At 48.8% G+C, this 15471-nt stretch overlaps 1 protein-coding gene across 1 annotated transcript in view; it reads left to right on the top strand.

Annotated features, from left to right (window-relative positions):
• Nucleotides 1-356: 356 nt before the first annotated feature.
• Nucleotides 357-15471, top strand: part of Slc6a2 (solute carrier family 6 member 2) — a 38494-nt gene continuing 23379 nt past the window's right edge. Inside the window, exons 1-4 of the mRNA XM_021663047.2 lie at nt 357-539; nt 995-1319; nt 10789-10920; nt 12740-12977. Of these exons, the coding sequence (XP_021518722.1) occupies nt 1046-1319; nt 10789-10920; nt 12740-12977 (644 nt within the window). The 5' untranslated portion in view covers nt 357-539; nt 995-1045. The remainder of the gene's footprint in view (nt 540-994; nt 1320-10788; nt 10921-12739; nt 12978-15471) is intronic.

Below are 15471 nucleotides of genomic sequence, written 5' to 3'. Positions count from 1 at the left end.
GGGCTGGAGTCACTGGGGTGGTGGCTGCTCCCCCTATTCTTACCAGCCCCCTTTGACAGACTTAAAGCCAGTTCTGGGAAACTTTTGCTCTCTTCCTCTGCCCAGAGGTCAGAGCCAGGCGTTTCGGGAGCCCTGTGCGCCACTCTTGCCGAAGAGAGGCAGAAAGAGTGCGAAGCCAGGTTCCCCGCGAGTCCTGGGAGTCGGGCTCCCGCCACCTCGGAGCCCGTGGGAGCTGCGCCCCCGCCTCTTGGCAGTCCTGGCCACGCTGTCAGTCTGCATTAGCGCTAACAGGCTCCAGACCGAGCGGGCTGGGCGCGGGGCTAATGCAATAGGCGCGTTACCTGAGGCACAGGCTACATTACCAGGTCGGCCTCCTCCAGGCGCGGCCAGAGCTAGCCAGCCCGCTCCCTGCCTGCCGCCCCAAGCCCGCAGCGCTCCCAGGGCCCCGCCTGAGTGCCACGCGGCGGAGCCCAGCCCAGGCCGGCGCCCGGAATCCCCGCGCCACCCCCCCACGTGAGTGCGCTCTGCGCGCGGGACCGGTAAGCGTGCCGGCTGGCGGCGCCGCCGAGGTACATCCCGAGCGCGGCTGCACCCGCTAGTGTCCCCGAAGGCTCCCAGGGCAGTCGGAGGGCGCCCCCCGGAGCTGGACAGGGGCCTCGAGCCAACTCCTTTCCGTCACGGCCCGCTGGAAACTTGCCATTTAGAGGTTTTGGGGACAGCGAACGGCCCAGGTAGAGCGCGGCGGGGTCTTTAGCCCGACCCACGGGGCGGCCCGAGGAGGTCCCCACCTATGAAGTCTGTCCCAGTCGGACGCGCGTCACAACCCCTGTCTCCAAATTTTTTCCAATACGCGCGCGCGCTCCTTTTCTAGGAAGCCAGAGTCTACTCGGCGCACGGATCCCCGCAGTTCTGGGTTCCCCTGGGTGGTCTCAGTTGGTGCAAACAGGCAGCAAGCCCTGGTGACCGTTTTTTTCCCCTCCCTTCACACAAGCAGAGCTTCGGCGTGTCCCCAGAACCTCCGGAGTCCCTCTCTCCAGCCGCACCCATGCTTCTGGCGCGAATGAACCCACAGGTGCAGCCGGAGCTCGGCGGGGCGGACCTGCTGCCCGAGCAGCCCCTGGGGCCCTGCAAGACCGCCGATCTGCTGGTGGTGAAGGAGCGCAACGGCGTCCAGTGCCTCCTGGCGTCCCAGGGCGGCGACGCGCAGCCCCGGGAGACTTGGGGCAAGAAGATCGACTTCCTGCTGTCTGTGGTCGGCTTCGCGGTGGACCTGGCCAACGTGTGGCGCTTCCCCTATCTCTGCTACAAGAACGGTGGTGGTGAGCGCAGGGCTGGCTGAGGCTTTGGACTTGGGAGGCGGCCCGCTCTTGTAGTGTTGGCCGGGAAGGGAGCAGGCATGCACACGCGGGAGAAGAGAAGACACGGGAACGCATTTAGCGAGCAGGAAATAACTATTTAGGGCGATGGGGATCACAGTGCTCTCCAGTAGGGAAATCGAGGCAGGACCTTGGACAGGGGTTCAAGGACTGAGAATAGGGGCACCTGGTTGGGTTGGGAACTCAGAGTCAATGCTGAGCTGCAGGAAAGGGGAGTAGAGATCGGGAAGTTCTTGAAAGGGTTCCAGAAGAGTTTGGGATGTTCCAGCCAGACACGACATGACAATAACTCTAGCATTCTTAGCCTTGGGGCTCAGACACTAGGGTAGGCAAAATGGGCTCACGAGTGGACTGCAAGGTTAAGTTCACACAGCCTTTGTGAGATCAGGCCACTAGATGCCAAGAGCAAAGCTGGACCTTGAGGCAGGAAGTCTGGGAGACTGGAGTGTCCTCTTCAGCTTTGCAGGCCCTGTCCACACTGTGGAGTGGGGGTGGGGGGCAGGCAAGTATGGAGAAGACACCTAGCTCTTTTGCCAAGCTCTTTTGCCTCTCCTCTTGATGAGCTGGCATTTTACCCATCTACTCTGGAATGAGAGCCCAGAGGGCACATATAGCCAGCCCCATGGAAGCAGCCTCAAGCTCCTTTCTGAAAGGCCTGGAGCTTAGCATGGCCATGCCACCCTGGTCCCACCACCCTTACTGAGATCTAATGCACAGGAGTGCCCTGCAAAGAACCCAGGGATGTCTTCTAGAGGAAGACACTGGCCCATCCCTGGATCACCTTGCCTTGTAGTAGTTCTGACGTGGAATTCAAAGGAAGTCAGTTGGAGGCAGGGTGAGAATTTACAGGGGCTGATGTGGGGGGACCTTGTGTCCCTAGAGTCCAAGATGCACAGCTCTTTGTTTCTGTGTGCCCTCTGGACACTTGCTTTGGGATAAGCAATCCCCAGTATTTGTAAAGAGGGTGTGGTCACCAGAGAGAGCAGGTGGCTTTGAGTTGATCGTGCTGCCTGTAGAAGCATCAGCTCTGACTGAGAAAGGGAATCAAAGCTGGAGCCAACTGATGAGCAGTGGTGTGCTCCCTTCCTGACATGAGTGTCACCTTCAGATAAGGTAGTGAGACAAAAGTCCCGAGTCTCAGGAGATGCTTCCTGTCTCTGGTGGCCCTTGCTACTCTCCCAGCTCAGTACTCTGATCAGTAGACGCTGGTGGGCAGAGGAAGAAAGCTAAGGAAGGGACACACAACCCAAAGGTGAAACTTTTCCTCACATGGTGGCTGCAGATCCCCCAGGGACTCTGGGCAGATTGAGCATTCCGGCCCTTGGAGCCCAATGGTAGCAACAACAAAAAAGGTAGATCTTCTGTATTTGTAGCAAACAGGGAGATGATGAATAAATGACAAATTGGGAGACCTTAGGACAAGAAGCACGTCCTTAGCAACTGTCTGAGACTGCTTGCCCTAGCCATCAGACACTCGGTCATTAATCAGCAATGTTTCTCTGGGTTAGCTCAGTGTAGGGCATACTGCAAGGCTCTGCAGGGGTCACCTGGATGCATGAGCCATCATTCTGTTTGTCTGGAGCATCCATCCTAGGAGTCCTCATTGCCATGCTGTGAGAAGTCTTCTCCACTGTTACACACCCATTTCAATGCATAGAACATATAATTTCGTTTCAACTAAAACAACACATTTGGCCAAGTGTTCTAAATAGATATTCCAGAGCTCTCATTGACACCGTGTCCACTTGAATACTGTCATGGTGCAGAGACAGCAGCCTCCGTGTACTGGATGATAGACTGTGTGCCTAGGACAAAGTACAGCAAATTTGTCACAGATGTAAAGTTTTCATGGAAATTGACTGAAGCACCTTACCTAGGTATACTGGAGTGGCCTATCCGAGTTGCTCCATAATTTGTCTTTTGTGGACCTGTTTCCCGAGCAGGCTGAGAAAAGTTGAAGGCACAGACTGCTGTTTTCTAATCCCTGATAAGACTTAAGTCCTAGGAATGTGGTGGAAGGTTCCTACCCACGTGTATTGAACAAATACATTAACAAAATAACGCAAGCTCTCAGAGACTTATTGCCAATGTCATAAGCCATGGCCAAAACATTATGGGAACTAACACAGTGAAGTGTTGGAGATGATGAGGGTGTGTGTGTGTGCATGTGTGCATGTGTGCATGTGTGCATGTGCGCATGCACACACCCAGCCTAGACATTAACAGTCTTGGCTGTGAAGTTATAGGCTCCAGGTTCTAACTTGTATGATTTTGGGCAAACTCTACAGGCCTCAGTTTCCTCATATGTCCAATAATCTTGTTCAGCCAAGAGGACAGGCAGGGACTAACTGCTCCAGGGCAAGTGGAGGGCCTGTGTGGAGTAGGGCTTAGAGAGGATAGCTGCTGCTTGTTATCCGTGTCATTGGGATGCCATAGGAAAGGCGTGAGAGAACAACTGGTGCTATAGATGTTTAAGGAGGGGGCTGTTTAGTGGTGACTCAAGGGAAATCAGCTGCTCTGGACAGGGTGGGTGTGGAAAAACAGTGTTTTAGCATTCACCTGGGACAGGCTTCTCAGGAGGGAAACAGACTGGCTGGAGGGCAAGCCAGAGAGATAAGGGTGAGAGGCAAGTTGGGGCTGAGCTGTGGAAACCTTGGATGCTAGACTGAGGGGGAAGGGCTGCTGTACCAGTGAATTTCCATTTCTGATCAGGAGGTTTGCAATTGGTCTGGGGAGGGGTAGCATAGCCCTTCATTTGGGAGAACAGAGCACTCTTATTTTTAGCACTTCCAACCTCAGGGATGCTCAGCTGCTCCCTCAGTCCCTGATCTCTGCTGATACCTCATACTGTTCTTTGTGGGTCTACTCTCCTTCGGTAATTCTGAATTCATCTCCAGAGATGGGCAGGCAGGCAGGTATTTCTTCAATCTTGGAAGAAGCCAAAGATTAGAGTTTGAATTCAAACCGTGATACTCATGGTGACCTCAGGCATCAAAGTTCTTGGTATGAAAGAGACGTGATCTTTGATGACCCAACAGTTCATTGCTCCCCAAGGCCCTGACAACAGCTGTACCCAAGCCAGCCTTAACCATCCTTTCCTTTACCACCTGGCCCCGAGTCTTTGTGTTCTTTGGTGCCAGTGTTAACATAAAACTCTCCAAGTCGGAGTGTTTATACTGGCCCAGACTGGAGAATGTTTTGAAATGATGAAGTTGCCAGTAGTTGATGCCCCTGGCTAATATTTTATGAATGAATTGCTGTCAAAGATCAGCCTGTCTGAACATCTTCTTGAAGACCAGCTGCTGGGATGACAAGCTATGGTTTCTAGATTGTTCCCTTTGAACCCAAGATCAGGTCTGTGCTGGTCTCTGGGAAAGAACAACTATATAGGTGTTTGAGGACTCATGTCTGGAAGTGACCTCTGTGAATTATCTCCTGTGCATGACGCACTGCAGTGTACTTTGTGGCAATTGTGGATTTTTGCTTTTGGGCATACCCAGCTTTGAATCAGAGCCTAGTATTTGCTAGAAAAGTGTCCTGAACAAGTCATATGGTGCCTCTAAGCCTCCGTTTCTTTGTGCAGCAAAGAGAATGGATAATTTTGGACCTTTCTACAGGACCAGATAACATCAGGCAATCTAGATAAAGTACTTGGGATAATGTCACATAATAGGGGCAAAATAAAAATGCTAAATGCTGCCATTTCTATATTTTTGATGATGCTGACTACATGTTTAATGCAGGTATAGGATAAGGTACTAATTATGAAATAAGTAGATTTATTCTGAAAAGAAGTTAATGAAGGAGATACTTTTTTTTTAAGAACTTCTTGTTAAGCCTGAGGCCATAATGTAACAGATTTAGGACACACAAGTTGGACCTTGTACATGTTCAGACATTCTATAGCAGTGGTTCTCAACCTGCAGGTCACGACCCCTTTGTGGGGAGTGGGGGTCAGAAATCAGATATCCTGCATGTCAAATATTTCCATTATTTATAGCAGTAGCAAAATTTCAGTTATGAAGTAGCAATAAAATAATTTTGTGGTTGGAGGTCACAACAACATGAGGAACTATATTAAAGGGTTGCAGCATTAGGAAGGTTGAAACCACTGGTCTATAGCATGTCACTGTATATTGCTCACCCAGATGGTGGGCTCCGCATTTCTGCAGAGGCTCCTATGTTGTGGTTCTGAGTTCCCAGCACACTTCCCTCACTACCTAAATGCTTGGGATCCTCAATACCACTAAGGCTGATATAGACTTCTGGGCCTTTCCAGCTTGATATATTTATCTAGCTTGGACACAGGGTTGTCCACATATGGATCTTGTTCAGGTGAGACATTATTCAGACACACAAGGAGCCAACGAGCATGCTACTCCAGCTGTGGACTCTGCACAGTACTTCGTAGGAGCACGGTACTGGTCCAGGCTCATTATCATCTGGTGGCCCACTACTCTAAGCTGGCTGAAAGGATCTGAAGGGCTCTTCCCAACCAAGTGGGATTTAATAGGGAAAAATGCTATATCTGTGTCTCTGCAGTCTCAAACCCAATTGCCTTAGAGAGGATTAAATTCTATGCCCAGTAGACAGGGCCCAGAGCTTTCATGAGTGGCATCCCAATATGAGTCACTGCAAAGACCTGTTTACTCAAGAGAAACTCATTGGCTAATGCCCACCCCTACTACAGATATGTCAACCCCTGCCTCTAGGGAGTTACAGTCTACTGTAGATAGTCTAAACAGTCATGCTATATTATACATGCTCGGAATGGCGGAGGTGAGGTCCTACTCAGCTCTTTGTGGGTCACATTTCCTGTACCAATAAGAGTTCTGAGCATCTGAAACACTTTCGGATTTATTCCTCTTAAGGAGAGTAGAATAGAGGTGAAGGGAAACCAGGATCCCCAAGGCCAGGTCAAGTTCAGGGGTGACGTTGTAAGGGAAGGTGCTGCTGCATATAGAGAAGCGGCCCCCAAAATGATTTCCCTGAGTCCCACCCCCACTGATCTCTGAGAGGAGCTGATTCATGCTGCCAGACTGGTGTGCTTCTTGACTGGAGTGGTCCCCGGGTGTCAAGGCTCAGCGTGAGGCCACCTTGAGTTGCACCGAAAGCGAGAGCGTGATTGTCGCTCCACCCAACCAGATTCCTGGCCATGGGTTTTCCTGAGCAAATGACCCCAAGGATCTGTTGAATAATGTTCTGGCCAAGGTTTTGTTGCCTTTAGGGGCTAGGAACAGAACTCAGACACAGGGTAGAAGACCCCACCACATAGGCCAGAGGCTTCTTATGTGGCTGATGGAGCTGAGGATGAAAAGGGGACCTCACTACAGTGTTTCCTCTTGGCCAGCAGAGTTCAGTCTAGAGTTCTAAGAGCTGAGAATTCCAAACCTGGGGTTTTTAACGGAACTGTTATAAAGGTTTCTCATCAAAGTAGGAAGGAGAAATGTTTGGATTAACAGTTGTGGTTGGAGTTGTTCTTTCGACCTGTGTCTATGAGAGGACTATGTCCGAGTTGTGCAAGAGTTTGGGTGGCTTGCTAGTCTTAGATACCTGAGATGGTGCAGGGGACCAGATCTGGCTGTTTTAGGTATTGGCCTAGGTATTGTTGGGCCTGATGGGATCCTTGGGCAGTGACAGGCCAAAGATGAGCTGCAGAAATTCAGGAAACTGCTCTGTGCGTTTTCACTCTGACTCTGAACACACCAAATTTTGTGCAGAAGGCTGAAGGAAGTCTGTCCTCAGAAGGCTGGTCTAGGTGACCTTACTTCTTCTGCTGCAGCTTCCGGTGACCACACTCCCTCCACCTTACCCTAGTTCCTCAGGGTTGGGCCCTCACACTCCTCCCAGTGGCCCTTCCTTTACTGGGATACCCTTCACCTTCCCAGGAGGCTATCTAGTGATCTTAGTGGCTGCTGGCTTCTCTTCCTGATGAACCAGCATTTTACACGGAAAATTCCAGAACCTCCTGTGCCAGTGGAGGTCCTCTATAAGGGAAGAGTATCTGGTTCTGTGTGTCAGCGGTCCTGAGAGACAAATGCCTTTCCATTATGACTAAGTCTATCCAAAGGCCTTTGACCACAGTCTCTAACACAGTGGACACTTCCTTGTAAGGTGGCGTGAACCTGTGTGTGTGTGTGTGTGTGTGTGTGTGTGTGTGCATATGTGTACAAAGGTCTAGTCCCAGCACTTCATGAGTATATATGGATGTGTGTTGGGATGAAGTCCTATGTGCTGGGGAACCTCATAGAAGCTGAGCCCTCAGGGAAGTATGTCCTGCTATGATATTCCCAGGTCTGTTCGTCTGAGCCCAGCACTTATGCAGCAAGGGCATTCTAGAGCTGTGACAGGATTCTGGACTTTCAGGCCCCGTGTGAGGTTTGTTGCAATGCACAGCTACGTGGGAGATATATAGGGACACAAAGACACACACACACACACAGGGACACACAGGCTAACACTGTCAAGCGATAGCCCTTGCAGACCAGTGGGCTTGCAAGCAGCCTTTAACTCCAAGATGCTGCTGCAAGGCTGGCTATGAAGATGACCTCAGTCCACCACACCCACCACAGCTACCCTGAAGCCCCTTCATGTGTGTGTGTGTGGTATATGTATATGTGTGTGTGTAACAGAGCTCACACCAGTGTGCTACTTAGTGTCTTCTTTTAGCAGAGAGAGACATTGGACCACTGGATGCTTTCTGGTTTTCACTCACTGTCACCATTTAAACATTTTAAATGAAAATATATTTATATCGTACACTTCTTCCATTTTCTCCCTCCAAACCCTCCTTTGTCCCCCTCCCCCATCACCATTCTTGAGCCATCTGGAATTTGAATGCCATGAAACTTCAGTAGGGCCACGACAGAGTCCTTCATTGTGCAGAGCTGTGTCTCATGCTGACCTGTTGATGTGAGGGGTCCCTCGCTTTGCTGTGGCTTGAAGTCAGCAACAGAGGAGATGGGCCTCAAGCTGAGTGGTTTACTGGGTTTGTGGAACCATATGGAAGATTAGGGTTAACAGCACGGGTTAAAACAAACCTGTGACAACTTGGCTGGGTCCTTTACCTTGGCTAGGTAGAACAGAACATGGAGCCTCTGTTGGCAAATCTTGAAACCAACATCTGAGCATTGTTTTCCCTATCCTTCCTTCCCCTTAGGGTACTGACTTCAGGCTTACTCAATTGTTTAAGACCTAACTTCCTGCTTTGGTCCTAGCTCCAGTCCTCCAAGGGATATAGTAAATGACAGCAGAGTGGATGGGACTCAGGCAAATCAAGGCTTAAATCTAAGCTGTAAATGCTTGCTAGTATGAACAAGCACCTTGAGTTTCCTAAGCCTCAGTTTTCTTGCCTGCAAGGTGGGCGTAGTGGTGATTATCTCTCAGAGATAGTTTTGATTGAATCCTGTGTACAACCCAGATGGCCTGCCATAGACTGTTACTATGTTACTAATGGCACATGTTACTTTCTACTAAGCCCGTGGCCTCCCCCCATCAGTGCTATCGTTATCACTACTGTTCCTGTGAGCCATGGCAGATGGCAGAAGGGCCCTTCCTGTGAAAGAGGGGCAAAGCAAAAGATAAATGGAAGAAAGGAGACCTTGACACATGGTGTCTCAAAGAACCGGCAGAGACTGGAGTGCTGTGTTAGCCTGTGACAAACAGACCAGATAGCTTGGCTTGTCCCAGATCCACAAACACGCCCCCTCCCACATCTTATTCAGACTTATATCTTTTATCTGCGCCAGAATGTTCTAGAATCTGTAAGATATGTGTTGGGAACCAGCCAGGAACTCAGGAGCCAGCCATGTCTGGGCTCAAATCCTATATCCATCACTTAACAAGATGGGTAAGCCCGGTAAGCTCACTTGATTTGTCCTTAAGCCTCAATCTCCTCCTCTGGAAAGTGCTCACAGCACTGGTTTCCTACCGGAGGAGTTGTGGTTAGTACAGCTGAACTCAGATCCTTGGTGCCTTGCATGATATGCACGATAAAAATTTGCAGTAGTTTTTCCTATTCTCCACCCTTGGCCTGTTTCTACTCCGGAATGATCTGGGTCTTGCAGCAACAGGACCAGCAAGCTCATCATCCTGTATTCTTGAGAGCCAGACATGCAGAGGCAGACACTGGGTGAGTTGACCGTAGATAGTATGCACCTCTGCCTCAGTTCCTTTGTACTGACGGGCTTCAGTTTCCACCCATAAAATGGAGTTAGCAATGATCTTATCTTAGTAGAAATTCAGTAAGGATGTAAGGCGGTTACTTGAAGTGCTTACACTGCAGCAGGGGTTTAACCTGAGTCAGCTGCTGAGTTATGTGTTAAAATCACCACTGTGCTCATCTTTACACACTTTTCAACTTTGCTCATTTTTCTGGTGTGGCTGGGTCAGAGATCTCCAGGGCTTGAGCATCTTATTCAGAGGTCCCAGAGGAGTTTGGTTCTGTGCTGGCTGTGTCAGGAAAGGAGCTACTGTTTTACGTTGACCTTTTTTGAACATCCCTGAGTCATGGCACTCAGCTCACAGCCCATTTCGCTCACTGAGAGTGTCAGGGCACGCAGAGAATTGCCTCTGCCACTGAGACTTGTCCCACTCCACCAGGATTGCCTCCTGTGGCCTAGGACTCCCTTCAACTTCTAATTCTGCCCCAATGGGTGGACTTCTTATGGCCTCTTTGGAACAGCTTTTTCCAGCAGCAGCCTATAGCAGGATGAATCCCATGATCTGGAAGGAAGCCTAAAGGAGGATTTCTCTTCTGTCACTTATCAGCGAAGCCATCAGGAAGTGTTGACTTCTCTCTCTGCCTAGCAATGCCCCCTGGGGGACACAATGATCCCGATTACATCATTTTCTCCCATGGTTGCTGTGACACTCTAAGGGGAATGCAGAAAAGTCAGGTTTGGGGAAGTCATGTGAGACCTTGCAATGATATCAGTCTGAGAGACTTAGAAGCTCCGTGTCTCATCTTAGGCACCTTAGGGCTCCCTGGCTGGCTGCCTGTGCAAGGAAAGGCTGGGCTAACACGCGGAGTTCCAGAGTGAGGCTTCATGAAAGGAAAGGCTCTGGGTTTAGATGAGTTTGGTGGAGACTATAGCATGTGGGGCTTCCTGGTGTGCACCGGGCCCCAGGGACTAGGAGAAGCTGAGGAAACACAGCTCTGTCACTTCGCTTCACTCAAATTTCACTCATCTGACTGCACATCAAGCATTATTATGACCATGAACGCCATAGCTACCATGCTTACTGATACGTCTTCCAAGTGTTCTGTATAACTCTATTGCCACAAAACACCCCCTGGGGACTGACCAGGAAGGCAGATGAATGGGGTCCTCACAGCTGTTGTAGATTCTTGATGGTGGTCCTTTCAGAGGCATCTGTCACGCAGGTCTAATGTTGCCTCTACGTCTCGTAGGTGCCTTCCTGATCCCTTATACACTGTTCCTCATCATCGCTGGGATGCCTCTGTTTTACATGGAGCTGGCTCTGGGGCAGTACAACCGGGAGGGGGCAGCCACAGTGTGGAAGATCTGCCCTTTCTTCAAAGGTAGGAGTGATCTGAGGAAAGTCAGGTATTTCCTCCAAAGCCTTTCTTGGTGTATCCTGAAGAATCTGCTCCCAAGGTGAGATTTACACTAGACCAACTCTCACATGGGGCTCCCAGGTGTTGACAACATCAGGACTGTCCACCATTCAAATGTACACAACAAAAGTAGGTTACATGAGGCATAGCCTTAAACTTGTACTCCAGGCTAGGTCCCACTAGTTGAGTGAATGACTAGAGTGTTTTTATATATGGGAATACAAAGAGAGCAGGGATCTCAGCATACACACTTCTGTTCTCATGTCTTTCTTTCATGGCAGACATGGTAAGTTGATCATAGATGCCTTCAAGTTCACGCAGAAAGCTTCCATAGAAAGGTTAACACAACAGCCATTACTGCCGTAAGATGAACTTGTACTTGAATTTCAAACAGGTCTGTGGGAAGTAGTCATGACAACTGCCATTCTCAATTCTCCTAGACTAGGGAGAAGGAAGGATGTGTAGCAAGGCCAGCATTTCCCAAATGCTGCTTAGAAAAATGGTGACAGCAAGGACAAGTGTGTCTCCCATGAGACTCCCCTGAACGGACAAGAGTCTCTTCAGTACCTTGTGTATACTCAGTCCATGGTAAGGACAGGCTGACAACGTTTTACAAGATACATGGATTGGCATCTTTTCTGTTTAGTCACCTGAAATCCAGCCCCAAATGGTTTCATTTTAGTATTCTTTCTGTGTTTTTGAAAATTTTGACTAGTTTATAAAGTAACATGCAAAGTGAAGGGCTTCATTATAGAATATGTGTATAATATATGTATACATGTATGTACACTTCCCCCCACTTCCTTGATCCAGGTGCTAAAAAAGGGCTGTCTGGAACCTGTCTCAGGTTTGTTTTCTCCTGTTTTAGCACCATTCTCAAGTGCCTTCTTATTAATTGCTGGTAACAATGGCTATTAACAGCTACAAGGTTAAATTCTGCCAAGTTTGAAAACAGCAAACACATGAGCAAACAAAAAAACCTTCTATACTCATGTCTTCATTAGTGGACCCAGAGAAAGCTGTCAGTGGCTTGACTTGAATCATATGATTGTCTGTTAACCAATCAACGGGGAAGCAATACTGATTGGCCAGACTTGTATCCTTGGCTACTGCAGGGAAGCTGGAATTACGCTCATTCAAATTTCATCATTAAGAATTGCTGAGGATATCTCTTAAAGCAATGGGTGTGTAAGGAAACTTGTCCACTCTAAGGAAAAGCCACAGCTATGGCTCTCCAGGAGCTTCCTAATCATTCAGGCAGTGTGTTGGACAGTATGCAGGCAGCTGAGGACAGGACATGTGTGCACACTGTGCTGAGGACCAGTCAGGGAGAGCTTGGTTGGATCTTTCCCTAGACACAGGCCCTGGGGAAGGATTTAAGTGTAATTAGTTATCAGGGGAGGTGAGAACCTCTTAGGAGCATCAGCTGCAGAAGGAGAGCCCATTTCCAGTTAAGGAGCCCATCACTGGCCAGTTCCACCATGGGTAGGAAGAGAGAATGTGAGACACATTCCTGTGTTGTCCTGCCTGAGTGACGAGGGAGCTGCAGTAGCTATACTACAACAGCTGGTATGGCATTAAGGCCCCGGCACTTTTATTTACCTGATGAGTGGACCAAGAAAGCTACAATGGCAAAAGGTTACCATTACCGGTGAGGCTCTGAGGGTCTGCTCCAGGAAAAGTGAGGTGTGGGAGTATGCAATGGCTTCGGCCCACTTCTATGGGTGAATGGGTAACTGTGAGACTGGGCCCGGGAAAGCCTGACCTTTTTGTCCCCACACAGGAGTGGGCTACGCTGTGATCCTTATTGCCCTCTATGTTGGATTTTACTACAACGTCATCATTGCCTGGTCACTCTACTACCTCTTTGCATCCTTCACCTTGAACCTACCCTGGACCAACTGTGGCCATGCCTGGAACAGTCCCAACTGCACTGACCCCAAACTCCTCAATGCCTCGGTGCTGGGCGACCATACCAAATACTCCAAATACAAGTTCACACCGGCTGCAGAGTTTTATGAGTAAGTCATGAGTGCGCCTCACTTTCACACTCAGGCCTGAGCAGGGGCTGAGCTAGGGGCACAGCAGTCAGCATTTGAAAGGTGCAGACTTGGTGCCAAGTTAGGAATAGAGGATACACTAGTGTATGGGGCACCTGGTGGAGCCTCTGGCATAGAGCAGTGGAGTGGAGGTTGGGAGCCAATATGGCTGCATGCAGACAGGAAGCAAGATGGTGTTAGAGATAGTGTGTGGCCTGCAGGACATAAAAGGCACTTCGGAGAGAATAATTGCCCTTAAGAACTAAAACTAAGTATGTAGGAGAACTGGGGGGGGGGGGGGGACAGCTTCTCTGAGGAAGTGGCTGCAGAAACTGATGATGTCGGCCTATAGAAAGTCCAGAGGCAGCTGGTGGATGGTGGCTCCCTAGCTGGAATCTGCATCTGTCTAGTCCTGAAGTTGTCCTTCCATCTACCCTGTGCTAGGAACTGCCATATTGGGGAAATGAAGCAGATGCATGCAGCCTGGAGATTGTGTTTACAGTGCGTGTGTAAGAGGCACTGGCTGGTGGCAGTGGACAGAACATTGTTAACATTAGATAGCATGTTTCAGTTGGGATAATTTCAGAAACAGAAAAGCTATAAGGAGAGTACACGGGACCTCCCTCCAAGCTTCTCAGGTTCACACCTTGGGTAAACACTCTGCACTATGGGAATCAGAAAATTAATGTTTACGTGTTATTAGCTGGTCTACCGCAGACTCACATTTCCCCACTGACATCATGTTAGGATGTTTGGTTGTCACACCTGCTTAGTCACCTCTTTGAGTTTCATGACCTTGACACTTCTAGAAGGTACTGGCCAGGGATTCTATGAAGTGTATGTCAAGATGGATTTATTTGTTGTTTTCTCACATTCTGATTGAGGGTGTACACTTTCATCAAGGGCACTGGGGAAGCGCTGGGGCACTTTTCTCAGTGAGCCTTGTCTGGGGGACAGGGTGCCCATCTGTCTTGTTACCTGTGAGGTTAACCTTGAATGTGGTGAAGGTGGAAGCCGCCAGCTTCTTCCTGGATAGGATATTTTTGCTTTGGTAATTTGTGTCTTTCAGAGAGGTACTTTAAGGCTATGTATCTTGTTTCTCTCATTTTTTTTTAAAAACACAGTATTGTGTACTTTCAAAGGATGTTTTATTTGTTTTTAAGATTAATTTATTATTTATTCAGCATTCTGCCTGAATGTGTGCCTGTACACCAGATCTCACTATAGATGATTGCTGGGAATTGAACTCAGGACCTTTGGAAGAACAGCCAGTGCTCTTAAACTCTGAGCCATCTCTCCAGCCCCTTCTCTCATTTTTTAACCTATAGTGCCTCTTATTAATTTTTGTGGGTAAGGATTTCTGGTATAGCGTTTAATTATTCTCTGCTATTTCCTTCTACAATAATTGGGTAGAGTCCTGCTGTAAAGACCAATTCTCCCCCTCGTGTATTTTATCCAGTTTACTCACTTGGATAGGAACAGGGTCCTGAACATTTATTTTGTCTGTGGTTGACCCCTGAGCCGCCACCACTCAGTCAGTTGGCCTCTCAGTCTCTGTCTTGCGAAGTCTTGGTGAAGGGAATGGCTGCCATGTTTTCATTCACCCAACTCACATGCATGTTTCCCTCCTCAGCAGACAGCTTCAATTGGTCCCTTCAACACGGGTGAACCTTATTTGAGTGATGCCTTATACACATGTTAGTGGTAGTCCAGGCCATAAAGGTAGGACAGACCCTGCTGGGCTCCACCCTAAGGGCTCATGTGATCCACTGAAGAAGCTCCTCCCCACTTTACTAAAGAGAAACACAGATTACATATTTTGAGGCTTTTAGGTCACTTATGTAGATTTATTTCCCAGGTCATATACAAACCTACAACAGATGAAAGTCTGGATACCATCAAAGTCTACCTTGGTGAACCATGGGGTTTATTGGAGCTATTTATATAGAAATGAGTGAGGGGTTACTTACTGAAGCAAATATGACTCAAAGGCAGTTCTATCACCAAAGCCCACTTCAGCATGGGTGACGGCTCACAGAAGCTGGGAACCTGGAGCATACTGCCCAGCCTGCAGTCAGCTCAACAGGTTGGACAGTACCCTCAGTGAGGGACTTGCTCTAACCCCTTTCCAGGCCTATCAGCTGGTTTCTGCTTTTTCCAGGCATCTAAGCTGGTCTCAGACTCTTTGAGACTCTTCTTGGCAGCTCTGTTCTTCTAGTCTCAGAGGAATGCTCAGCTTTTGTTGCTTACGCTGGCAATAAGGGGCCTAGTGAATCTGCTCAGTTTCAGGGTCTTCTGGAAATGATTTTTCGTTGTCTACTTTCCCACTTAAGGAGCTTCCCAGTAGGATGGAACCTGGTTAATACTATCTTTTCCTTCTGACCAGTGTGATTTAAAATGTTGCTTGCTCTATGAATAAGGGAATGCCTATTCAAGGAATCAGAAAGTACCTTGTCCCTTCAGTTTAGAAGTAGAT

This window comes from Meriones unguiculatus, chromosome 10, assembly GCF_030254825.1.
Source record: "Meriones unguiculatus strain TT.TT164.6M chromosome 10, Bangor_MerUng_6.1, whole genome shotgun sequence".
NCBI lineage: Eukaryota > Metazoa > Chordata > Mammalia > Rodentia > Muridae > Meriones > Meriones unguiculatus.
This window is presented reverse-complemented; position numbering and strand designations above follow the sequence as displayed.